This window comes from Gallus gallus, chromosome 2 (genome assembly GCF_016699485.2).
Source record: "Gallus gallus isolate bGalGal1 chromosome 2, bGalGal1.mat.broiler.GRCg7b, whole genome shotgun sequence".
In the NCBI taxonomy this organism is placed as follows: domain Eukaryota; kingdom Metazoa; phylum Chordata; class Aves; order Galliformes; family Phasianidae; genus Gallus; species Gallus gallus.
In genome coordinates this window covers 140,737,302-140,764,493 of record NC_052533.1, presented here as the reverse complement: position 1 = coordinate 140,764,493, position 27,192 = coordinate 140,737,302, and the positions used below count along the sequence as shown (strand labels likewise).

The 27,192-nt window shown below is 41.3% G+C and overlaps 1 protein-coding gene across 3 annotated transcripts in view; it reads right to left on the bottom strand.

Moving 5' to 3' along the window:
- TG (thyroglobulin) overlaps positions 1 to 23,246 on the bottom strand; it is a 140,352-nt gene extending 117,106 nt beyond the window's left edge. Inside the window, exons 1-16 of one of the 3 annotated variants that reach the window (XR_005850750.2) lie at positions 23,145 to 23,223; positions 21,542 to 21,650; positions 20,518 to 20,615; positions 19,866 to 20,069; positions 19,422 to 19,581; positions 16,443 to 16,549; positions 15,235 to 15,378; positions 13,373 to 13,558; positions 9,307 to 10,371; positions 7,047 to 7,634; positions 6,006 to 6,248; positions 5,172 to 5,309; positions 4,533 to 4,610; positions 4,057 to 4,169; positions 3,246 to 3,357; positions 1,467 to 1,667 (exon numbers count right to left, since the gene is read on the bottom strand). Coding sequence is in view for 2 of the 3 variants with exons in the window: in XM_040673446.1 (XP_040529380.1) it covers positions 1,467 to 1,667; positions 3,246 to 3,357; positions 4,057 to 4,169; positions 4,533 to 4,610; positions 5,172 to 5,309; positions 6,006 to 6,248; positions 7,047 to 7,634; positions 9,307 to 10,371; positions 13,373 to 13,558; positions 15,235 to 15,378; positions 16,443 to 16,549; positions 19,422 to 19,581; positions 19,866 to 20,069; positions 20,518 to 20,615; positions 21,542 to 21,650; positions 23,145 to 23,229 (3,631 nt within the window). In the remaining variant the exon portion in view is untranslated. Of the gene's footprint in view, positions 1 to 1,466; positions 1,668 to 3,245; positions 3,358 to 4,056; positions 4,170 to 4,532; positions 4,611 to 5,171; positions 5,310 to 6,005; positions 6,249 to 7,046; positions 7,635 to 9,306; positions 10,372 to 13,372; positions 13,559 to 15,234; positions 15,379 to 16,442; positions 16,550 to 19,421; positions 19,582 to 19,865; positions 20,070 to 20,517; positions 20,616 to 21,541; positions 21,651 to 23,144 lie in introns of all 3 variants that reach the window. The other 2 variants (XM_040673446.1, NM_001389477.2) reach the window with 2 other exon arrangements.
- Between the last annotated feature and the right edge of the window lie 3,946 nt (positions 23,247 to 27,192).

Sequence of the window (27,192 nt, the reverse complement as noted above, 5' to 3'; positions counted from 1 at the left end):
GGAAATCCAGAAAACGATCTTATGTGAGATAAGGAGATACAAAGGACTTTGCATTTACAACTAATTCTGACTTCTCTAGCCTACTGCATGCTCTTCCACCTTTTATGTTCACCTTCAGAGTCTATCAGAAAGTCAGTCTGCACTACTGGGTGCTGTGCACCATGTTGAGTTCCTCCAGCTGGTCCAAACAAAAGAGTAAACAAATATTACACAGTCCAGTGTTAGAAATCCTAGCCCATAACCTGAAAGCAAGATGGCAGCACTGTATTTATTATACTACTAAGCTCTGCTTCTCTGAATAGCTATAAAGCTGCACATAACTATACCACGCTAGCTCTGGAATTCATTTCTTCAGAGCCTGGTTAAGCATCTCTATATAGCACCAGAGTGCTTGGGGCAGACAAAGCCCTGTGATTTCCTTGTGTCTTCTCAAATGATCCTATCCTCAAAGCTGTCTATTGGTATAAGAGATTCCAACTAAAATGGTGTAGCTGGTTTCTAAATTAGCAGAGAAGTTACCGGATTGATTATTATATCAATTATGAAAATGCTTTACAGCTAGTTGCGCTGACACAGTCAGCACAGTGGACACATTTTTTCTCATTATATAGCAGAATCACTAAAGGACACCTAAACAATTTATTGTCATGGGGACTGATTTTCTAAAATCTACCAAAAGCTCTCATTTAAAAGAAAAACAACAAATGAACTGTGGAAACTGTGGTGTCCTGCAGGTACTGCCTCTGAAGTTGAAGGTTTTCTTTTCAAATCTCTTTCAAGTTTCAATTAAGTTTCTCTTTAAGTTTTAATTAATCATTGCACTTTGGAGCATGGCCTTATAGAAAATTTAATTTGTTTAGATTACTTCAGTGTTGGGAAGACGTTTGAAGACAATTGGAAATAGAATTTATCCAAACGTCTCCCACTTGGACATCTCACTGGAAACCATGAGTGAAATCCAGTACTTCACAGCTCTAATAATGCCGGAAATACTCTGCAAATATCTAATGTTTTGGCACATCCTTTCCACAGTTCTGATCACTAGCCAACAGTAGGAATGGCAGAAGCATACATTTTTAAAATTTTATTATAGTCATTTGAATGGCTTTTAATCCCAGAGCCAGCTCAGACTGGAACTGGTTCAAGTTTGCAGCAAACTATTCAGATTGACTTTTTAGCTTAGCTTAACAGCTCTTTGATTTAACCAAATTTATGAATAAGGAGTCAAAGATTCATTCCCTTCTCTTTTCTCCCTGACAAAGCACTTGAAACAAATGGGACACTGCACCCAGGTAGGTCAGAAGTCTACTATAACACAAAGATAATCATACCACCTGAGCAAAAATCTCTCTAACTGTCCGAACAAAGAAGCTTAAACATAACAAAATACTATAACAAAATTAGATTTGGCTCAGGTTCCAGAGCAAAATTTGCAGAGAAGCAAAATGCCTCAAGCAGCAACCTACTTTCACATGCAGGTCTTCCTCCGCTTACTCGTGTCCCAGGTACCTCTTCTCCATTGTCAAATACGCACCAGCAGGTTTCTTCATCCTGGGTGCACTGTACAGGTGAGAATATCCCATTGGCCTCTTCACATTTCGGAACGTAACCCTTCCCAACTTCTCGTAAACCAACTTTCAACTTCAACATATTACAGAAAGTAGGACCTTTAAAGAGAGAAAGATCATTGCAAGATGCAGCACAGAAGATAAACTGATCATCTGAAAAACAGAGTATAGCAATAGCTTATTTAGAAATGTGTGTATTTTTAGCTGCACTAGACAAAACACACTTTTTTCCTGAAGATTGTAGAGCACGTTGTATGAATTTGCACAAAGCACATGGTGGAAAGAAAGTAGAAGATATGATAAGGAAATGTAATACCTTTACAACCTAACCTCACAAGTATGCTCTTATAAACAGCAATAATTATTTTTTATCACAAATAAACAAAGCAGTGACATGTGCTTGAGGAATTATCCAAACCCAAGAAGATCCGAAACATTCACCCCAACTTGCAATTAAGTTGATATTCACTAATTTTGTTCAACCACGAGTGTTGGAGTATACATTGAGTAGTGATTCAGAAAACAAATATTTAACTGCTATTTCTTCAGAGAAAATGCAGTTACTTATCTCCCATCAGGTACGCTACACACCGACAACCAGACTTCTATCAGTAGGTCATCTATAAGAAGTGGTGAGCAGACTTGCTGGGTCAGACCAAGGTACCATCTAACTTGCTATCTCATCCTCAGCAATTATCTGCACTTGATACAGATGTTCTGGTAGAAACTTTGCTTGAAGACTGAAGATTATTATCCCAAATTTTCTATGGGAGGTGGAAATCAGAAAATCACTAGCTGAGAAACTGAAGAAAGAAACACAGCTATGTTTACTCTTAAGCTGCCTGTACTGCTCAAAGAGCCAGGGGATTAACTCCTTTTGGACATCTCAATTTCTCTAAGCAGGGCTTCTCCAGCCTTTTGGAGGAATTATGTCAGAGTCACAGAATCGTAGTATGAGATCTCTTATCTCTGATGAGAGCTCAACAGTTCTAACTCTATTTGAAGAACAACCTCTATATTTATTTGAAGACAACATCAAAATAATATAGATTTAATCACACTGCGCAGAGCAGTCAAGGACAATGTTAAATGGACTCAATGCTGTGATTCTGTCACTCCCCTGCTGCATGTCACTTAGCTCCTACAGCTCAGAATTCATCCTTTAAACTCATTCATGAGCCCAAAGACTTCTCTGCAGAGGCAAGAGTAGAAAGTGACAATAGGTTATTAATCAGTTTTTGAACACTGGTTTGTTTTTATGAATGTTTAGCTTGGAGAAGAGAAGGCTCTGGGGAGACCTCATTGCAGCCTTCCAATACTTGAATACTTGATGCCCCATCCTTGGATGCATTCAAGGCCAGGCTGGATGTGGCTCTGGGCAGCCTGGTCTAGTGGTTGGTGACCCTGCACATAGCAGGGGAGTTGAAACTCGATGATCATTGTGGTTCTTTTCAACCCAGGCCATTCTATGATTCATGTTATGAAAGTAAATGGTAATTATTTTCAACTGTCCTCTCAAAGATATGTACTTGCATGAAGTTATCATTGAGGATTCAGACCATAGAGCTCCAAGTTTCCATGAGAATCATTCCAAAAAGGAAAGTACAGAAGTACGTATGTAGCAAAGTATGAGACATTACCACTGCCATCACAGCTTGTGAGTAAAGCATTACTCACACTCAGGATTGCCATCTGAATCTTTGTTGCCACGCTGAAATACTTCTCCTGACTCAGGATCTACACACCAAGTGTTTGTATAAGATCTCTGTAGCATGGCGTATTCTCCTGTCTACGAAATATCAATTACATGTCATTGCAGAGCAACATATATTAACACAGACACACTGGAATCCATATCCCAAAAGACTGGTTAAAATATTTGGTTATATTTACTTTTGTCCTTTAATGCATGTTAAAAAGAAAAACAAAATATTGAAATACTCATATCAGGTCCTGAGACAAGCAGTACATAGACTGAAAGCTCACTGGGATTAACTTCTGGTATAACCTTGGTTTGAAATGTCTGTTCCTTGCCTATCTCAGGGCTCTACATCACTCACTGGCAAGTTTCAAGAGAATCATGGACCCTATTTTGGGATACCTGAATCCATCTCCTCTTATCCTCACGTTCTCCCATAGCTCAGAAAGTAAATGCTTACTAATTGTCAGTTAGTCAAATTGTGTCTTCTAAACACAGTCCTGTACAGACTAAGCAGAGCCACCCACTACAAGGGAAGTATAGACAGGTCTTTTCCTTGTCCTGGTCTTCATCTCAGAACTATTTAAATTCTGATTTATGGAGGGCAAAACCTCCCTTCTGTTTTTTTTTTTTTTTTTTTTTTTTTTTTTGAACCCTCTTCATTCAGTTTAATAAGAATGCACAAAGGGATACTTAGTGAGCTTAGACTGAAACTCTATGGACCCCTAGCACAGTAGCAGCAAAACCAGGAAGGCTCTGATTAACCTTTCCTCCGCCACACTAACTTACCTCAAGGCAGTAGGGGACAAACAGATCTGTTGCAGCAGCCTCCAGCTTTGAGCCACTCTGTCTCCAGCTGGAGATTAAGGCATTGGCTCGAGATCTCTGACATGACGTCTGACCTACAGGAGGGAAAACATAAGTATGCATGTTGAAATAAAATGAAGGTCTCAGACCTAACCTAGAGAAAGGGGTACACTTCCATCTCCTTTGCTTATCTACATGAGGCTTTGCTGCAGTGTCAGGCAGGGAACATCTGATCAGTGTCAGGTAACAACAGTAGGGGGTCAATTCCCAAATCATGCTTGCTGAACTCATACACAGTGAAATAAAACACATGAGCAAATTAAAAGCAAAGGTCTCCTTTCTCATGCAGTGGTTAAAAACAAGCCTCTCTTCAAGCATAGAATACTAGAATTTTCAGTGAAGATTAAAATTTTTAAGAATAGGTAAGCACAGACACTTAAGAAGAAAAGACAACTGACATTTGGGACTTTCCGCTGAGCGTGAAACCAAGGAATCCGTAACATAACGTCCTCGTTCGTCCACACACCAGCAATGACCTGCTCAGGGAAGAAAAACAGATTCATTGTAGATACTGTATTTCAGTATTCCTGTTTAAATCTGTTGCATTCCTGGAGGATTTTGACTCACTGCGTCACCACAGAAAGTGGTCAGCAAGCCGAAGACACAGTTAATTCTGCTTTCCAAAGCAAAATAGACCATACTTCTGAGCAGTGTTGAGAATGGAAACATAACGCCTCTGGTGAGAACCTTCTATTGCAAACCCCATAATGCAGTATAACATCTACTCCCAGAAATTTCCTGTAATCCATAGTTTTGCTGAGAGTGCACTCCATCTCGTTACTGTGATCATTAACAAATCATTAGCAGAAGCATTAAACAATTGCTGATTCTTGAGTTTACCTCTGAGGAACACTACTAGCAGCAAGCAACTGAACACTGACTGATTTTTGAAACCTGATGAACTGTCACTAGAGTCACTTATTCCAATCAATTTTTCACATATCATACAGCCCACCTATTCACCTCTCTCTGGTTTGGCTACAAGAATACAGGTTTTCCATTATTTAAATTGGAGTATTTTGTTAGGGATAGCTTACCTGTGCTCTCATAGCATTGAGTTGGCTCCCAGTTTCCCAGGCCATCACACTGTGGGATGTAGGGATGAAATCCCAGCTGCGTAGCTTCTCCAGCAAATCCTTTCAATGTAAAGTGATTCTGCCAGTAGAAATTCAAGACTGTAAAATATGAGTAAAAGAAAGATGTTGATGACCAATACAAGAAGAGATATTTTAAAAGTATGTTTGCAAACACTGAAGGTAGATAGAGTACCCATATCTTACCTATGCAAGGTGTCATACATATCACAGAATCATAAAATGTCTTAGGGTGGAGGGGACCTTAAAAACCATTCATTTCCAACCCCCTGCCATGGGCTGGTTGCCAGCCACTAGATCAGATTGCTGTGGGCTCCACCCAACCTGGCCCCGAACACCTCCAGTGATGGGGCATCCACAGCTTTTCCAGGCAGCCTGTTCCAATGCCACATCACCCTCTGAGTAAAAAACGTGTTCCAAACATCCAACCTAAATCCCTCGCTTTCAGTTTAAAGCCAGTCTCTCTTGTCTTATCTCTATCAGACTGTGCAAAAAGTTGGTCCCCCTCCTGCTCATAAGTTCCCTTCAAGTACTGGAAGGTGGCAATGAGGTCTCCTTGAAGCCTTCTATTCACAAGCTATGCAAGCCCAACTCCCTCAGCTTTACTTCATATAAGATGATTGAAATCAGTTCTTGGGTTAGGTTAATAGAACCATTAAGTAACATCTGCTGAGTGGCCCTGGTCTTTCAGCAAAGTTGAGTTTGCCATAGAGCGTTCTTGCACAGATCCTAGGCTTACTGCTTTTAATTCAAAGCCCTCATCTCCCTCTCCCCCACCTGATAGTGCAGCTAGCTGGAGAGCATAGTCACTGCCCGATAACAACTTCTCAGAGACCATCATCTCTGATTCGTAGGGCCGAGTAGAACGTAGGAGGTCACTGTCCATGAGCTGTATTCCCTTTGCCATCAAGAAGCTCTCTCCAAAAGGGAAGTGGGAGGTGTTCGAGTCTCGGATGAGTTGCTCTGTCTCCTTTATAAATTTCATGGCCTCCTGCTTAACACTTTGACACATACCAGGACCTGTAGAAAGCAGAGGGAAGCTGACCTATTATTTCCAGATATCTACAGACTTGGATACGGCAGTTAAGCACACTGAAACAATGAAACAGGTCAGTGGAAGCTTTTCTGCTGAAATAACTCTGCTAATCTCTTTCATTATATTTCTCTTTTGCTCACAGAACCGGCTTCTTCACCACTCCTTGCCCACTCTTCCTTCCAGCTGGAAAATGACTGTATCATATGAATAGTTTATGGCTTTGACAACTACATTTACAATCTAGTTTGTCTGCTGAAGTAACTCCAAAGAGGGATCAACAGCTCTGGTGGAGATGCTCTAGACACAAGGCTACCAAACGTTAGTGCTGGTCTCACTTTTGTCCTGTTGAACTTCAAGGGCATACCTGTTACTCTTGACTGAAATGTCAAGGAAACAGTAAAGAAAATTCCTCCTATATAGTTTTAAGGCATTCTCGGGAATCCTTTACATCAGTTAGTTTAACAGTGAATTTTCCCTACAAGTCTTCACAGAATGCTTCTAGCTTTGAAGTATCCTTTGGTATCTGGATAAGAACCTTGCATTATATAACTACACCGTCTGATACAGAACTTCATTTATCCATATTGCCAAAGCAGAGAGATCATTTATTTTCCAAAAAGGAGTTTTCCCCCCTCAGGTAGTCAGTGATAATGGCACTATCAATAATCTTTCCCTAGACCATTATCTCCTGCTTCACTGCGCATGAAAGGAATTTTTCTCTTGTGGTATAAAATCAAAGACCAGAAAACTGTTATTTATGGTTCAGCAATTCTGTTACTTACATGTCGGTACCTGGCTCACTTCTGCCCTTGTTCCTTGCAGCTCTTCTCCATTGCTATTAACACACCAACAATCACGAAGCTCAAAGTGGCTTAACGGAGCACTGAAATCAGTGTAGGCTCCTGGGTAATAGGTAAACTGCTCATTCAGAAGCTGCCAGAATGTGTACGGATCCAATAAAATATTCTCAGATGCAGAGGTCACATTTCCCTCCAGTACTTCAGGTGGAAGATCAGCAAAGGATGAGTATGTGGTGAAAGCTGGGAAGACATTCTGGTGCCCAACCTCATATAAAGCTTTGATAAAATCCGAAAAACCTTTGGAAGAGGCATTTTTATATCCAATTATGATGTTCAATAGATTGGCAACAGGCAGAGTTTTTCCTTCATTGTTCTCTGTAATCCACCTTTCATACCACTCAAAAGCTTGCTCAGGAGGACCACTGCACTGCACCTGCCTCCAGGCACCATCAGTATCACACTGAGGTAGGTAAATGCTGGAGAGCTGAGTCAGAGAACTTGGATCTGACAACAGGAGCTTCAGAGTCTTTAGAAATTCCTGTCCAGCTGTGATTTGACAAGCACTTGGGCCTGAGAAAACGAAAAACATGCATAGCATATCTTATGAATGCACAGAAGATATACGGTACCTGCAACCTGAACATCCTCACTGTTATGCCATGATGACTGTTACTGATACTTCATAATTTGTCCCCAAAACAATATTTTTGGCCCATTATTAAGGGCGACAATTTCTGCTATGTTGGACCAGGGTAAGATTCTTAAAGGTCTATGAGCCCTTAAAGGTGTATTCAGGAATTTAAACAAAATCTGAGCACATTAGATGCTTGTAGTTCTTACTGGGAGACCAGAGCTTGATGCCACTGAACACCTTCCTGAATCTGATCACATAAAGTAAGCATTTTCAGATACACTTGAAAATCTGCTGGTTGATCTTTCTTCAGCCAATCACTGAAAGATAAATGATGTGAATAGTAGGATAATACTGATTTTATTTCCTCTTGAACTTTACCAGAGTTTTCAATCACGTTGTCCTATCTTTCTACTCTGCAATGAATATTGTAGCTGAATATAAAAATACCATCCTTCAGAATGCAGGTCTGAATGAGTTTTCTTTTGGAAGCTTTTTCTACCACCTCCAGAGCCAAATCTCATTTTGCCACCAAGCAATTCCACAAACACAGCAGAACACAGGAGCTCACCTCTTGCACACCACAGCATTATAAACCTGTTTATTTTTGGCTGCACTCCAGATGGACTGCTACAAATAAATCCCCTATCAATCTAGAATACTATGATAAATTGACCAGTACTTCTACAAACTGCTACTTATAAGAGCTTCTTTTGTGTATGTACCGTATCATATGCTGGTTACTCTACTATTCCTTCCAAGGAAAGAAGCAGGATCTTCTCTTGGGCTGTTCCTCTTGTTGATGTGCTGCTTTCAGTTCACAGAACCATGAAAGACAAACAACCCCAGACTATGGGGCTAGAGCTCTATGATCTTTAAAGTCCCTTCCAACCTAAGTCATTCTATAATTCTATGTGCTTCCTTCTTCCTTTCTGTTACATTAATAGAAGATTATAAAAGGCATTTGATAGTCTATAAGCAGGTGCGATACCAAAATGTGCTTGACAAGTCATTTCTGACTCACTCATTTCTGGCCTGACTATACAATCATTATGAGAAATCAATTACCCTTTGTATCCATTTTTTATGTTCGGTCTCCTGTGATGGCCTATCGAGTTGAAGATACATTCCTAAGCTAAAAGAAGTCCATAGTTTAAAGCATTAAATCTCTTCAGCTCTCAGGACAAGAATGAGGCAGTGGCACAAGTTTTTTCAGTTGGCTAGGGGCATACAGATTCTCTGGGTCTCATGGGTATCAGGGCTGTTATACACACTATACTACACATCTGAATAGAGACAGATGTCAATGGTATATAATAAGAAAAGATCTCAGGCTATTCCTCTGTGCATGTACCTGCCTTACATACTGAAAGAAAAGGGGACTGTCTCAAAGACTTAGGATACCAAGGTTTACATACACTTTATTTCCCTTAATTCCCCTTCAACTATAGGGATAACATTATTTTCTGTTAGGGGACAATCATTGATACATTTCTGAAAAAAAAATCAAATATGAAGAAATAAATCATGAAATTCCAACAAAGTAAAGGACTATCTTTAAGTAGATATTATAAATAGATACTTGTAAAATTCCCAATTCCCAGAACTTACACTGTATGGGTTTTCCAATATTTCCTCTTATTCCTGGAATAGTCTTTCCATTCAAATCAACACAGAAGCAATTTGTCCCATAACACTGAAGTGGCAGAAAGTCTCCATTCTTGGTACAAGAGGGAATAAAAAGGTCTGATCCTGCAGACAGGCTTTGTTTCAAGTTTTGCAAGTTTCTCCTTTGCTTCTCACAATCAGAGGGACACCTTGGACGTTCACCTTGAACTCTTGAGCCTGGGACTTCTTTACCTGAAGTGTCCAAGCACCAGCACTCTCCTGCATAGCACTGAACTTCCTCAAACCTCCCCTCCTTGGTGCATGTTGGAACAAACAGGTCCCTTGGCTCCTCGCCACAGTCTCTGGATCCCAGTGCTAGTTTCACCACTTCGCCTAAATCTTCAGCAATGCTTCTGGGGACAGAAATCACTTGCTGAAGGAAAGTAAAGAACTCTGGAAGTTCCAGGACAGAGGAAAGGAATTTCATTATATTCTGATTGTCCTGAAGAGTTACTGTGCGGCCAAAGCTACCTACAAGAGCTTGACTCAAAATGGAGCTCCCCTTTGATACTTCCAATGAAAAGGCCGCAGCTGACTGCAGAAGGCCTTGGCTACCATTCCTCCCGGTTGCATCTTCCTGTGTGAAAAACTGCCCAATGCTGTATTTGCCACTAGTGCCAAGTGCCCCAGTGAAGTTAAACTGGATCATATTCTTCAAGAACTTTCCTCCAAAGAGATTTTCTTGGAAGCGTTTTGGGTTGGCAGTAAATTGCAACGCCACTTGAGCCAGTTCCCTTGATGGGAACATTCCTGAGATGGCTTCACTAAGGATGGATTCTAGCCCAGGAATCTGGCTGGCATATGGACTTTGCATGATTGGAGATGACAATCCAGAGTCCAGAAACAGCTCCTTGAAGGAGGGCGGGCAGGGTCTTGAGAAGCCAGCTCTTTTCTCTGACTGTACATCTGGTATGGAAAATAAGTCGGACTGGCTGAAGTACCCAGCAGGGCCATAAAAGATCCTTGACAAGGCCCGCTGTCTCTCAGAGATGCATATTTGTTCTTCACCTAAAAAAATAAAAAAATAAAAAGTACAAATTTATGAAACTCCAAAACTCACTACTCTATAGATGCCTTTTAAGTAGTCTCAGTAAATGCTTCTGAGCATACTTTAACTTGTCTCTCCTTCCCCAACTAAGCATCAGTCATACTGATAAAGAAATTTAAAATGTTGCTAAGTGTAATGTAGAAATAAACTTCTCCATTCAAGACACAAACTTCCTTCATCATGTCTGAATTTACTGTTCTCAGTCTTTTTTTGGTTCTATTGTTTTCCAGTGCAAATCCTCATTCCTACTTTTATGGCTGAAACTATAAATAAAGTCTTTTTCAAATACAATACTCTGATAGGATGTCTACTTGTAATAAAAATTTCACTTTATTCAGATGCAACGTGTGGCCAAGACGAAGGGAGATAAATTACAGAAAAGAAAGAAAGAGTCATTTTAACAAATGCTCACTAATGAGAAATTTATGGAGGTTTCCTACCTGGATCTTTATAGCTTCACTATGAAGAATTCATTACATGAGTTTTGAAAATGAATTGTTAAAATTAGCAGTAATGGAGTGCCAACGACCAGATGGCATTCAAAATTGAGCTCTAAATGAGAGAATAAAATATAAAACTTCAACAAAAGTAAACGTCAGGGATCTGATGGTACCAATAGATCCTAGTGTCCCTGGTTACCCACATCTCAAGTGAGCTATGTCACAGGTGCCTTTTTCCAGTCAAGTCTCAGTACATTCATATGCAGACAGTAATGGCAACAAGTCACTCTGCAACACATCTCTGAGGAAGGATCTCTGAAAAAATCAGCTTAAGGCTCAAAAGAAAGAAGAAAAATGAAAGACTTTGTGGTTATAAAGACTCAAGCGAGAAGTAGAGCACATAACTATGATTATAAAACTTACTACTAGAGGATTCTAGGAAGGATAAAAGTTTAAAGAACAACTAGATAAATACTTGGAAAGTGACTCCTTAGGGATGATCTGGATTCAAGCTCCAGTTTGGGAAGTGTCTAGTCTGCAGAGATAACATACCAACTAGTCATGCTTTGTTCCCTGTATTTCTCACTCTTTCTCCCTAAAAACTACTGCAGACGCTGTTGGAGACAAGATCGTGAACGAACAGATTTTGTATGATCCAACATTCCTTAGGATATCCCCAACTCCACCACCATCTTCATCAACATCCCTATTCTTCATCCCCATCCCCATTCCTCATCCATCTCATTTTCAGGCAGTATTATAAAACTAACAGTGCTAGCAGTGAGGACAGAAGCTGGAAATCCTAAAAGCTGCTCAAATAGGTTAGCAAGTAATCTGAGGCTCTGTGATCAGCATCTTTCTCACTCCTCCTTTTAGAACCTTTGCTCTGTGCCGCAGTTCTTGGCATGGGCTCAGGGTCCCTCACAGTGCTTCCTTTGTAAAGGCCCCTCCTGCATTCAGTGCTAGCTCTTGGTAACAGGGATGAAGAACATTCCTCGAGGGACCAATAAGTTAGTGTAAACCACAATCCCCAAGTATGCTAATCAAAAACAAATGTAGGAACACAGTCGTTAAATGCTCAGCCCTCCTACTCACTGTTGAATCAAAGTAAAATGATGGGGAATAAACAGAACAGCACCGTTGGGGTGAATTTACTGTAGGGTCTGAAAAAGAGTATGTTCCTATCTGAACTTCCTGGTACTTGTGTGACCTGAGGTGCTCCCCATACCTACATCTCTGCTTCCTCCAGTATGAGCGCTGCTGGGAGTAACAGCAAAGAAATCACAAAGAAATAAAACAGAGCAGAGGAGATACGCGCATGGCATGTAGATGGCTGGCCACAGACTCCAGCTATATTCTCATGAAATACCTTCTCAGAGTTAGCCTGAAAAAGCCTCCACAGAAATATTCCCTGCTTAAATTTCCTGAGTCTGCCAATAAAAGCTGCAAGCAGCCTTAAGTCATGCCCCCCGAACAATTATCAGGAAGGCTCAGCAAAGCACATGCAAAGAGAAAACAACCAGCCCCAACATATGGTGAGGCCTCTCGGAGGCTTCCTTGCAATATCCTTGGTGATCAGCCTTGGAGGCATGCGAACATTTTCATTTCATTGTAAGCATGTCTGTGCCTGGAGCATGCTGAGTGACTTGGAATCATTACACCCAGGGTAGATTCCTCCTTTCTTTATCTGCATGGTACAACTGTGTCTTGTAGGCAGAGAAATGAGCTTCCCTGAAGGCATCCAGAACTAAGACCTCATGCCCCAGCCCCCTGGTGCAATCCTGAACACTGAGGTAGTACACTTCGGAGGGAAGGTTTTTAAACTTTCCTCTTGCCCTCTGGCCATTCAACATTTCTGCTGTCATTTCCATTTGGAGCACTGACTTGATGATGGATTCTTAATGAAATCCCTCTCAAAGCACAAATTCAGACACCTTCTCGAAATAGTTTTCTACCAGCTTTGACAATTTTCGTGGTCAAGTATGAAAGAAATACAGGGAAAAAAAAAAAAACAACCATGCAGGATGAGAAAGAGGGACAGATGTTCAGTAGCATGCCAGCAAAACAATGGGGAAAGCCCAAAACATCACCACTAGTTTCCTTACACTATGGCAGATACTGATAGTTGGACTAGATGATCTTACTGATCTTTCCAACCTCAGTGATTCTCTTATTCTATGATATTGGGACCTAGAGTCCCCTAGAGTCAAGGGACAGATTTTCTCAATGTGTGAAAAACTAAAAGGCTGAAGGCAGATCATGAAGGAAAATTGAATTAATATGGTATTTAATAATTCATTCAAATGTGGTTCTTAACAGCACTGACGAGTTTATGAGCACCACAATCTGTCAGACCTAAGAAGGGAATTGGTCCTTTCATTTTTTTTAATTGTACACAAAATTCCCACAGTAGATGAAGAGTTTGGAAGGGGAAGGTGAGTGGGACCCGTTGGAACTGAAAGCATACATGGATGAACAAGGCCGTGCTGCCTGCTAGCATTTTCCCCTTTTCCAAACATACCACAGGCTGGAGGCTGTCCTCGTCTCTTCGTGCCCTGGACCTCCTGCCCTTTGGTGTCCACACACCAGCACTGTCCTCCCTGCTGGCACTGCACTGCTGTGTATCCCCCATCAGTGTCACACGATGGGATGTAGGCATGCTGGTAGCGCTGGGCGGCATAACGTTCAACCTCGCATTTTGAGGGGCCTGGAAGAAAAGAGGAGGAAAAGCTTAATGTTTCAGGGCCATCTCTGCTTGATTCAATCATTTGCTTATTTTTACCAAGCCTGGAGAAAAAAAGGTTTTATTTCCTGAAACTTCAAGTATCAGCCCAAGACAGAAATTCTCCATGCTCTTTCACCCAAGTGAATCAGTTCTGTAGTTTTCTTCTGTAGATATTCATTTCTGAAAACTACATGAAACTCAACTCATTTTTCAGCCATTATCAAAGGAAGATGGAGGAGTAGCATCACTTGCTGAGAAAGCTCTGGCCCTTAATGCAAAAGAAAAGGTGGTCAGCAGGAACAGATGTGCAGCATGGGAGGCAGACACAAGCATGTACAGTGCAGTGCTTCCAGTGAGAATGAGGTACTGCTCCTGCAACAAGCTCCATATCTAATTGCAGGGATTTGTGCTGAGACCATCAGTTTCTTTCATACCTCTGTGCAGGGAACAGAAGCCTCTATTCCTGTCAAACTGGGCAGAATGGCACAGAAACACACTTTCTGATATGACTTACGGTCTTCTAACACCAGCCTCAGCCCTTCCAACAGAAGCTTTGCTCTTTTCTATAAAGATACAACCCCACAGCCTAAACATTTCTCACTTTCCAGAGCATTTCTGCTTTGCTCAGCTGTCAGGCTGAGATAGTGAGAGCATCACAACAGAACAAACCCTTCAGCCATGGAGTCTGACAGCCCTCCTGGCAGCACATAACGCGCCTGGCTTCAGGTAGAGGTGTAAATCCTGGGTAATTCACCAAAGTAACGCTGTTAGTGGCTAACGAGTGTGGTCACAACTCCATCTGGTGGCTGTTACAGCTTCGTTCGTACTGAACCACCTCCATCTACAGGCACAGTCTACTTCACGGCACTGAGAATTGGGAGGGGGAAGATGCTTTCCAGACCTCCCAGAATGAGAGCTTGTCCCAGAAATAGAAGAACTGTATGACCCACGTGGCTGGAAGACCTTCATTGGTATCTGACCAATGACTCTTTAGCTCTTTAGTGAGGGTCAGATGCCAATATCAGAAGAGTTTGGATAGGAGGATGAAGAACCACACCAGGGGATACAAATTCTCTCCAGGCAAGGCAGTTCTGCAAGGCTCTGGTGCAAGGAAGAAAGCACCTTACTGCCTGCCCTGCAGAGCTCATTGCCCACCAACAGTGAAGCTCTCTTCATTTGCCTGCCTTCCCCAGCGGGAAGGTCCTCCCCAAGGGCAGAAGCTCCAGAAGCTCAGCTTTGCTGGCTCAGACACTGCAACTTCATGTATTGTCTCATGGGGATGGAGAATGTTGTGGCCAGTGTAAGATCCTTCCTACTTCTGACTGTAGGGTCATAAATTAAGGAGCATTTTCTCAGGCTTTTAGTGTAATAAAACATCAGATCTATACCCAGAATTTCAAAGCAAGACCTACGCAGAGTTCACAGGCTTTCAATTAATGCAAACCTCAAATGCACAGGATAACTTTCTTCATAGGTTAAGTACAATGTGGTGCTAAGAATCTACAGCCTTTTAAGTCAGCTTCAATGGAAGGACCTTGATTCTTACTATATGCTTAAATGCAAGAGGCTATCAAAACAACTCTCCACAGTGGCGGCTGTCATATATAAACTCCAAAATTACCATACCATTTTCAGGGAGTCAGCTGGGCACAACTTACATCTGAAGCGGCCGGAGGTGGCCAGCTGGACCCCCAGGAAGCGCCGCTGCAGGATCCGATACACGCTGGTCTCTGTGAATGTACGGGCAGGCTCCAGCACAGAGAAAACAGTGTCATAAACTTCATCAAGCAGCAGCTCCAGGCCTACGAAATAGAGGCCTCATTTTAAGACAGCAGTCATCTGCTTTGCACCAGAGGAGCAAAACTGGAAATGTGTTAGGAAAATGAAAACCAGGCCTATAAACTGGCCCAAATGTGAACTTAGGCTGCATTACCTTAATGCATTGCACCACACAATATGCTGCTGAGTGCACAGTCATCAATCATCGCCATTAATGAGGAGAAGGAACATCCAGTAACCAGCACTTGGCTGTGGCTGTGGTTTACTTTGCAGTAGAGACATTGAAACTATGCAATTGTATCACTGATGTTTCCAAAAAACAAATTCCAAAAAATTCCATTTTGGTTGACTAAATTAAGCAAATGAAAAGATAGGCAGTAGTTCTTCCGAGTTTAGGTTAGCTTAGTTTTGTTTAGATTTTAGGAGAACTTCTCATACTCATGGGAATTAAATACTGAAGTTCTCATCTACCATGTAAATTTTAACCCATCATGTTCTGCATTTTCCCAGGGGGGTTTTGTTGTTGTTGTTGTTGTTTATTTTTATTTTTATTTTTTTGCTTCAGTTTTTTGAACAGAAATATCTAAGGAAGTGGACTTGGGAGCCTTCAACCTCCTCACTCCTCTATCTTGGAAATAAAACTCTGTTCAGTAAAATCTCCCATCAACTACTAGTATGCCTGAAAGGTAACCTGAGTCTACGAGAAAACAAGAAAAAACCATCTGAGCAAGAAGAAAATAGTTCAATTACCATGTCCCTTATATTCCCCTATGTTTGCAATAGGATGCTGAATAGGATCCAGCTTTCTAAGATGGACAGAGGGTGGACATGCAAAAATCCCATTCCAGCACCTTAAGGAGGGCAAGGTTGACTGCTGCTGGCTGGAGTTCCCAAGGGTGGGTTCACCTTGAGTGAGAGAATGTCATGAGAAAGCTCCCGCCTATCCCAAACAGTAGATACATCAACTGGTCTGCGTGTTTGCAAGAATGCACTTGGATCTCAAATGAAACTAAAGACTGATACTTATTACTTGTCCTTTTCCTTGGGAATCCAACACACTGAAGCTGAGGTATTGGGAGGGACTCACCGGTGTCTGCAAGCTCTCTCCCCAGGCTGTCCACACAGTAGCAGTACCCAGAGACCTCTGGGAATGTCTCCCGGAAGGAGCTGAAGGTTTGGAAAGCTGCTGGGAGCCTGAAAAGAAAAGCAGTCTCTTGTGAAGGGCCCAGGGAGGCCCACTGACAACAATAAGGCATCTGCTGATTGGCACAAAACCACTGGACAATCCTTTGATCTGTGTGTGTCACCCAGACTCCAACATGAACCAAATCACCATTCCAGTAGGCTAGCAAGTCTCCTGCCTTTTTTAACCAAGCACAGTACAATAAGATCTCCCTTCGGAAAGATTCCTTATCCGTCCTATGCACAGACCCAGCCTCTAGTATTCATTTTCAATTCTGTCCTCACCATCAAAAGGTTGCCAAAGAGAGTTGAATAGGCACGTGTGTTGGCCTAATGTTGTTACAACAGCCGTTCATTAGCTCCTTCCACAAATGTGCACAGCACGGCTGACTGCCTAAACAAACAGGTTGCTCCCACTCCCTTCATGCTATGTAGGCTTTCTGCACTGAACTAAGCATAAAAGCTGATAAAAACATCAATAATCTTTTTCATTCAGAGAGAATGGCTCAATGGATTAAAGAGAAAAGGTTTCTAACGTATTATAAGTGAGATTGACTCCTACTTTTGGAGATCAAAGAAATGGTAGCTCCCAGTAGAATACTCTAGGAGTGACAACAGCCATATTCCAGTAAAGTAGTGGTTTAGGAAGGAAACTTAATAAGATCAGAGTTGGAAGAAACATAACAAATGTGATCTTAACTGGCAGACACTATGGGGTTTCTGCACCCTACTAGAAGACTTTGTTTGCTGGACTGAGGCAATATGGCCAGTGGGACATTTTCACCACATTCCAAAACAACTGTATTATTTTACAGAGACATATCTTAGCACTGAAATATGATAAAGGCCTCGTGTTCCAGCCACATGTAGCTTATTTGGAAAAATCTAGTAAAAGGGAAATGGAATATTCTGCTCAAGGCGTTCACAAAATGATGGAGTCAGAGTAGGTTTTAGCAAGGAAGGGCATTTCAGCACCCTGATCAAAAAAAAAAAGAAAGGTTGACAAGCCCAAGAATTTTACAGCAAACCCATAATCTTCCATAATCTAAATGAGACCAAAACTAGTCTCAATCTCTGTGCCACCCTACTGCAGCCTCAGGGCTGCTCTAACGTGGAGAGTCTGCAGTGCAGCTGAGAAACACTGCAGCAGTGGCCACAGCATCAAGTTGCCAGAATTCAAGAAGTACTTGGACGACACTCTCAGACATAGGGTTTGAATTTTGGGCCAGAAGTTGGACTTAGCAATCTTTTTGGGTCCCTTGCAAGTCAGGATATGCTGTGATTCTATTCTAAGACTATAGTAGGGCAGAACCTCCAGTGAACTGGGATAAGACAGTGATCCAGGTCTTTAACCTAAAGAAATTTGTAACAATAAAGTAAAAATTATTGATATTTGGATTCTTGATCCCACAGTAACTGCCACAGGTTGCACTATACAGATGCCTAACCTAGTTGGACCTGAGCACAGTCTGTATAAAAGAAGCAACAGTAGGCAACTACTGGTGTAAGGCAGAAAACCTGGGCTTATCTTTCCTTCCTGAAGTCTTCCTCTTAGGAAAATCTTAGCCTTATTCTTTCCAAATTTCTCCATTATTTTATATAACACACTAAGTTATTCTGGAATAGTTGGAAAAGTGTGGGGAAGCCATTCACAAAGGGAGTTAAGTGACACATAGATTTCAAAAATGAGTTCTTGGAGCCAAAGAAAGATTCTCCAATTATCAGCACATGAACCCAAACTGTTAAAATAGGGTTTAATCTCTGCATTTGCCACGGTTCTTTGCTTTCGAACTTGTCACTTCAACTCTGTATTCTTGCTACCTGCTTATAGAGCAGGATAATAACATTCCACGCAGGAATGTGGTGAGAAATAAATATATTAACTACCTAAGGTACTCCAATCAGACAGTTATGGATTAAGTCTGTGCCATAATTAGAAAAATAGACAGCTGGAAGTGAAATGGTTCTGCTGTGATTATTTACATGACATGGACACAAGAAGAGCCCAGTCCTGCAGATCTTTTCCAGACAAACCTCCCAATGGGAGCAAAGACTAAAAAAGCATAATAAAGTAAAAATGTAAACAAAAAATTAAAAATATATTAAAGTATTGCCTCATTCCCTGCAAACTGAGTCAAGGTAGAACAAGACATTACATTTACTCCACTGCCCTCCTCTGGAGAAACGTGCTGATTGCGATGCCCAGACAAGGCCACTTCTCAAGGCCTCTTCCCTTAGTTCCCCTCTCCCAGCCCTTATTTCTCTTTATGAACATTAATTCCTTATTCCTCCAAAGGACAAAGGCTTCCTGCTCCTGCTGACGAGCATTCGGTCAAGCATTTTGAAGTCTCCCCGAGCTTGCTCCAATCACTGAAGCTGGTCTGGATGTCACGTCCCTGTTTATCTCGTTTGCTCACCTGTGTGAGTAACTCCAGCACTGTGTAAATGGACAAAAGTCTTCCTAGTGTCATGAGTAACTTGTTCTTTATGTGCTACCACTTGTCTCTTTGTCCTTTATATGGAATTATCTTTCTTAGCTCATCTATACATCTGAATTTCATCCTTTCTGTTGCATCTAACTCATCTACTGTTTTCTGCTTGTCTGAAAGGTCTCTCTGGCTACTTTCCCAAACGCAGATCCCAAAGTGGTAATCACTACTGTGCAAAGTCACACTGAATACACTACAGGAATAGAATACAAAACTTCTGTAGAAGAATAAATTTAATTCAGTGGAAAATGCCTCTTACCTGGACTATTAATTAGCAGGAAATAATATCAGACATAGTCATAGCAAAATGATTTTGTGGGGAAAAAATGTGGTAATATCCTGCCTTTAAGAGTTGTGCAGCACTGCCTCCCTGTTTGGGAAGCCTATGCTCTTACCTGTTATAATTATGAAGGAGATCGAAAACCATCATGTCTGTTGTGTTGACAAACTTGCATTGGACAGGCAGAAACTCTCCATCTTCTGAGCACTGTGGTGGGCTCTTCTCCCCAACCCCATGCAGAATGCGACGGTCTCGGATCTCACAGGTCCCTGGACCTAACAGGAAAAACAGTAATGTTTATTAGTGCTGAATGTCCTACAAACAATCCCATGGTTTGGAAGAGACCTAGATTCATTACACTGAACACGCAAACACAGGTGTCTTGTGTGCTCTCTATAGCTAAAGCAAAAAGGAACTTAATTTAAATTTCTCCACTAAGCACCTATACTTCTATAGGATAAGTGTAGGCTACAGTGCCCAAACTGCTTATTTACCATCTTTCATTCACACCAAACCTTCCACCCCTACAAATCTCATTGTTTTGTTGAATAGTACTTACACTGTGTTGGCTTTCCTCTCTGCCTGGTGCCATAAATCTCCATTCCCTCTTGGTCTACACACCAGCACTGACCCAGCTCCACGTCACACTGCATCACATCAAATGCCCCTGAATCCAGGCACTGAGGGATGTAGGAGATGCTACTGCTGTTGATGTAGCCACTCACCAAGACTCTCTGCTTTTGCAGCTGGCAGAAGGATAAGCCTGCAGTACCAGAGAGGGATGCTGTTAGAGGAAGTTATTGGTTGGACATAGAATCATCTATTTTTAAACAACAACTGAATTTTCTGAGAGGGAAAACTTCTGATTTTGTCATCCAGGAGGCATCAAGACACTGATGGAGCTGAGGTCATGAAAAATGGTATCCAGAGGCCCACCACACATAGGGTTGAAGCTCTCCAACTCATAAGCGAATAGTATCAGTTAATGTTATTTTGATCTTCATGAATACAGACCACCTGATATAGGTATTTCAAGTTTCCATGATCGTTCCCAAAGAAAAACTAAAACTTCCACTAGAAAGATTCAGTGAGAAACAACAAAATAGAGTCCATCTAAGTCTAGATGCTCTTTGCTTCAACAGTTCAAATGTAGTCTTAAAACACTTCTAAAAAAAAACCATTGTGAACAAAAATAAAAATCTTTGACTTACAAGATATGGGATATCCATTCTGTTTGCTGCCAGGTACCTCGATGCCATTTTCATCTACACACCAACAGGAAAGACCATTTCTGCTGCACTGAACTGCCCTGAAGAAGAACATGAATAACAGATTTTATTCTGCTAACTCCAAAGTCCTTAGTCAGTATGGGGCACAAACCATGGCAAACAGGCTTAAGTACTGGCTACTTAATAATAGAATCAGGAAGGACTGTACTGCTAAATCCTCTGGGTCTACCTGATAGTTTAGTCTGGAGAAGTGGAGGTTCAGGAGAGACCTTATCACTCTCTACTACTCCCTGAAAGCAGGTTGTGGTGAGGAGAGGGTCAACATCTTCTCCCAAGTAACAACAATAGTACAACAGGGAATAGCCTTAAGTTGTACCAGGAGAGGTTCAGGTTGGATTTTGGGAAGCATTTCTTCTCTGAAAGGGTGGTGAGGCATTGGAACAGGCTGCCCAGGGAAGTGGTGGGGTCACTGTCCCTGGAGGTGTTCAAGAAACGTGTATGTGGTACTTAGGGACACAGTTTAGTGGGCAGTACTTGTGGATGATTGGACTAGCTGATTTTGGAGTCTGTTCCAAACCTAAAGATTCTGTGATTCTATCATTAGTTCTTCTGCTGTCTTTGGAAGAAACCCAACTGCACAACTTTAAGAAGTGGAAATAACTCCTCAAGTCAACTTAGTATATCTATGCCAGCAGGCACATTGGTCATAGGTTTCGTGTTAACTGGCATACATGGGAAGACATCAGTTGCATTACACAGCAATCTGCAGCAAGTTTAGTCTGTTACTCTTGGATTCACTCATTAGCCTAGAGATTAATTCCAGCAACAGGAAATTCATTCAGGAGAGGTTCTATCTGCAACACGGCTCTATGAAGTCTCTTCAGTCTCTGAGTACCTCGCCCTCCAGCCCATTGATAGGGTGACTCTTCAAAACCGAATCTAAAGATTTCAATAGCAATGAAAAGTTACAGAGTAAAACAGCAGAACTACAGTAAGGACGAGTTACCTGAACTGGCCATCTTCTGAGCACTGAGGAACGTAGGTTTCTCCTCCTGTAAAAGCCTTTTCCCTCTGAAGTTCGCATGGACGCAATGGCTGAGAATCTGTCTGGTACTCTGAAAGCATCAAGAAGGTAAATGTTAAGTGTGATGTCACGATTAGCCTGTTCTTACCAAAACCCTGTTAGTGCCACTGAAGCACAGTGGAAGCCCAAGTTCATGAGTCCTCCCTGGTTATTTTCCAACTGTGTCTTTCTGTATGGAACAGCAGAGAAAAGCACAGAACAAATCAGCAACACTTCCAGGTGCAGGATAAGCATGTGATGGAGGTGCTCAAGAGGCCCTTTCCCATGCCTGCATTTAATTAGATTTATCTCTGTACTATACTAATGTGGTACCATGTTCTGGTACCTGAGTAGCTTACATCACTTGTGGTTACCTCCACAAAGCAGCGCTTTGCCTCAACCAAGTCTGTTCCTCAGCAGGAGGGACATCGCTGTTTGTGTTTTTGAGTATTTGTTCTTTATTGAAACCCAATGAAGTTAAAAATAAAGTTAAGTAACAGACACTATTCAATAAAACGGAAAGGCATTTCTTCTTAACCAAAGGAAGACATAAGAGAATCAGTATCTAGCAGTTAGCGTCATGCTGGCTCATATTAGGAGTGCTTCTCAATCTCTGCCAGTACACATGGTTAGCTGCTGAAGCCACCGCTTGTTCCAGTCAGTTCTTAATGCATTCAAACCAAAGTTGTCTGCTGCTTTAAGAGAACAGTGAAATTTTGTAGGTTCTCGGTTATAGAACAGATTAAGTTGGTCTGAATTTATAGTAGTGCAAATACATCATAAGTATTCTGATTTTTTTTTCGATTTGCAATTATTTGTAGCTCATGGACTTGAGCCAGAGGTGTTTTCTGTGCACCTGAGAACTGTCAGTCACTTCTTCTCTGAGTTCTACAGTGTCCCTTTAAGCCCGTGTGGAATTGCCACAGGACTGCAAGGGATTTTAGGTTAGCTCACCTACAGATATCCACACATAGACAACCCTCACATCCTTTCCATCTCAACTGTAGGTGAGCCAGTTGCTCTGAGATGTGTGGAGGTCCCTTCGTACAGCACTTTGTACAGCTTACCAAGGCACTTGAGTTAAAATGTTAGTGGATGGCTTACACTGCCACTCCTTCAGGACTATCAAACTCAAGATCTTTAAACAGACCAAAGAGAACCGAGGACAACATTCAGGCTATCCAATACCTTAAATTGAGAATAAAGCCTAAATTCAGTGATAGGACACAGAAATAGAAGGTTTTCATCCCACCCTTTTCTATTCATGCTTCTTCTCTAGACAATCCTGTTTTCCAGAGAACTTCGTTTTTCCACCCAAAATCCAGATGTTACAAATTCAGACAATCTTGATCAGGTAGACACCCTCACAGTTTAGGATTTAACCTGGAGCCCAAACTCAGTCTCCACATCACACAACCACCATTTACATTTGCAACGTGCAAGACTCAGATTCACTATTTGCTTAGTTGGAATAATGCACAGAGCAGCACAAACATCACAGGAGCAGTCACTACTGTATGTGAGCAAAGTAAAAGAACGTACTTACCAAATATATTGGCTGCTGCTATACTAATAAGGGACAGAAGGGTGCAAGCTGGGATGGAGCCCATCATGCGATGGGACAGCTCCATCCCTCTGTGTCTCTGAAGCATTCTGCACATCTCATGCAGCCTTGAACTGCCTTTTTATAGCAACCATAGCTCAGACAGGTTCACTTGTGTGCTGGTACATTGGGCATAGAATTGGGCAAGTGACGCAAACAATGTTCCTGAGGAAACTACAAGAGGTCCATTCACCTGGAACTGCCCTCATGGTTTTCGTCAGCAAGTTGTCACCCCTCTCCAGGGAGCACTACAGGGGCCAGTCATTGGAAAGGAGAACAAACTGCAGTCACAGAGGCTGGCTTTGGACTTAAATACATCAACACACACATTATGTACACTGATGTGGCCCCATGTCAGTTGTCACCTGTGCTGAGGTGCAAGCATTTGGTGGAATTGGCTGGAAGTAGCTAAGCTTCTGAGGCCTCATCCTCCAAGAAATATACATGCATAATGATTAAGCTTGTTAACAGAAGTCAGTTTTTGGGGGTACTTATCACAACCAAGGTGCTGAACCTAAAACACTTCAGAAATATTATTTACTTGACTGCAGAGTATCATTTCTTACTGATCCACCGCTAATGACTGACAGCATTTATCTGCACCAGGAATAACAAGAACTTGCTTTCAATTATGCAAAGCTAGCTGGACAACCAGGCCCAGAAGAATTAGATTAACAGTAACAGAAGCACACCTCTGAGGTTATGCTGATTTCAGCAACAAAAGTGATTTTTGAAGTGAAGTCAGCACTCTTATTTGTGATTCATGGGTACGAAAGAGTCTAGCAACAAGTCCAATACCCTCTTACTAAACAAGACAGCACCTGTGGTAATGGTGACTCAGGTATCTTTGAGATTGGGCTGTAGACCTCTTTAGGTCCTACAGCAGAGGTGTCCAACCTTTGGCTTTCCTGTGCCACACTGTGTGAAGAACCCCAGGGAGTCACTGTCCCTGGGGGACACTGTCCTTGAGTTCAAGAAACATGTAGATGAGGCAGTCACAGGGACACACTTTAGTGGGCATGATGGTGATGGGTTGGTAGTGGGATTAGATGATCAAAACAGAAAACAGAGCTGCATATTTTTTTGCTGTTCGCAAGACTGCGTTTAGCCAATGAATCAAAATGCATACAATTATTTGCCATGACTTGAATGAGCCCTGCACTGCTCCTTCCTATGGGGAGGTATCTCTGCCTATAGCAGGGGGTTGAAACTAGATGATCTTAAAGGTCCCATCCACCCCAAACCATCCTATGATTCTGATTCTCCTGGGTCCTGGGTTCAACTGAGGCACTATAAATCTCACGCCAATTTTTGGTTCTTTTGAGCAATGAGCATTGTGAACAATAGGGGTGGACCTGGGGCCAGGATGGACTGCTCAGTGGGAAAGTTTGTCCAGAATTGTACTTCAGGCTCTCTATAGAAAATTCACTTTCTTCCTTTCTTTGCTGACTACCAAAGGTCATTAATTGGTAACAAGCTAAGGCAGACAGGAAACAAAGGAGGCCTCTAAGAACTATTGATAATAGAGAGAAGCAATGTGCTAATATCTACACATCTAGAAACTGACAGTATCTACACAGCATTGATTCTCATGACTGCTTTTATTTCTTTAAAAAACAGAAAATTACCTCTGAACTATGCTAGGGATAAGAACAGCCAAGACTTAAAAGTCTCTTCAAAGATCAAGTGGGAGATGGCGTTCTGGCAACTGGTGTCCTTAAAACCACTTTTAGATGTGCATCACATGCAAGTTCAGTGGGATTCAATGGCCCATGGATTCAAAAAATAGAAATAAAATGGGTAGTTTACACAATATATGCAATCCACAGTCTTCAGAGGAAGAAAAAGTACTTGTGATCTATGGTTGGTCAAATTCTAATTAAGAAAATCCTCAGTGCATAACATTCCCTTCAGTGCAGGGACAACTGTATTAAGCCCTATTTTTAGCACTTGAGGCAAGATGGAAGAACATCTCAAATTAGCTCAGCACTGAAGTGTGAAAAAGGAGCGAATGGAAAAGGTCCCTGCAGCTAATAGGGCCTTAAAATTAGTTTGTCTTCAAAATCATTGCTTTAGTGCTGGAAACGAAGGTTTCATTTGTTGAAGACATTAGCAAAAAGCAACTCAATCTAGACTATAATTGTTAAGGGAAAGAAAAAACTTCAATGTGATGAAACATTTTATTGCAATCACAAAATCTGAAGAAAGAAACAGATCATTTATGCAGTGTTCCAGTTTTGCACACACTTTGTTAGTGGAAAGATTGCATGGGCTTTTCCAAGTGCTGTATTTATATATTAAAAAGCCAAAGGGTAAATACTTCCAATAAATGAATATACAAACATCTGTACATACATAAAAGTTACTTTTGCTCAAAACTGATGCCTGAGAAACCAATCTTATATTCAGAAATGGGCTTAAAGAAGACTTCTGAATGAGGCAGTAAATTGGAAGTAGTGATTTTAAGAACTGAAAACTTTGTCAGATGATGCCCATATCCTGTATTTCATTTATTTTCAAATAATGGACTGTGTTGAACTGGGATAAAATATTGGCCCATCTTCTCCTGCGTTTCAAGAACACAGTACAGAGATCATGCCATTCTTCAACAACTTCTCCTGTACTTATGAGCGCGAGTACATTTCTTCCCAAGCATAAGGATCTTATTTCAAACATCTTCACATGATTTTAGCAATTATCATTAATTAAATCCCCAAAAAGGGGCAAAAATGCATAAAGTGATGCAAAATCAGAAGATGAGAAGAAAAATGAAGCACAGCTTCACAAGATACCGGACATTTGAGTCACTTTACACGTTCTTTAAATTGAAAGCACGATGGGGAAGTACCAGAACACTAAACTGGCAAGGTCAGAAAAGCAGGCAGAGGACTTCTCATTTTTTTTTCCTGCTCTGTTGTATTTCCATTTGCCCGCTAGATCATAGAATCACCAAGGTTGGAAAAGACCTCCAAGATCATCTAGTACAACCATCCACCTACCACCAAGCAATAGATAGATCTGTACACTAAGATTCAATATTTGGCAAATGAAAACTAATCCATGAGAAAACAAAAAACTTCCCTAGTCATGCTAACAAGGTGCTGAATTTTTTTTTTCTCCCTGATAATCTAATACTTAACCTTCTCTGGACACAACAGCATACAGTCAATGAAGAGGGAAATCAAATTTAAGGAGAAATCCAAGTCCTGCATACAAAAAGCTGTATATTTTTTTATGCCTCCTGACTGTTATGGACGTGAAAAAAGACAAGTGGAGAACAAAGGCTTAAACAAACTCTTGGAGAACAGATCTACGTCAGTGACTGACAAATCTTTATAAAGACTTTGGGGGATCTTCTGTTATCCAGAAATGAAAGATATCATAAGGGAAAGACCAATTTGCACAGAGCCTTTACTGTCAATATACTTCTACTGATGCTTGCACTGACCTGCCTAAAAGAAGATACTGGGATGGCTGGGTCCTTGATGAGATCTGACTTTGTATTGTTTGAGAGACTGCTTTGAGATGGTGTCTGTGCTAATGATATGTCTAGTGGTTTGTTTTTTAAATGTTCAAGATTATAACATTTTTTGTCATGTGAACAACTCAACAGTTTCTGTGTATTAGTATCTCACTCAGACTCTGCCTGATTTTGTTCCTGCTTACTATTTATGCCCCAGTCCACAACACACCTAGGACAGGAACTTCCTCAGGGCTGTTTGTGTATTTGTTTCCTACAACAGTAAAGTCCTGAACAATCATTTATAAGCAATATAAAAATATAAGAAATCAGTACAACACAGTGAAGTTCTTTTGTAATGACATTCAGAGAAACAAGAGTGTCACAGTCACAGTTGTTAAAAAGACAACATATTTCGAGACAATTCACTGCAAAACTCCAACCTTGAAACCAACTCAGGAACATAAAAATCTTGCAATTACTATGATGCTCAGTAAGAGAATCATCATCACAGAATCATAGAATAGCCTG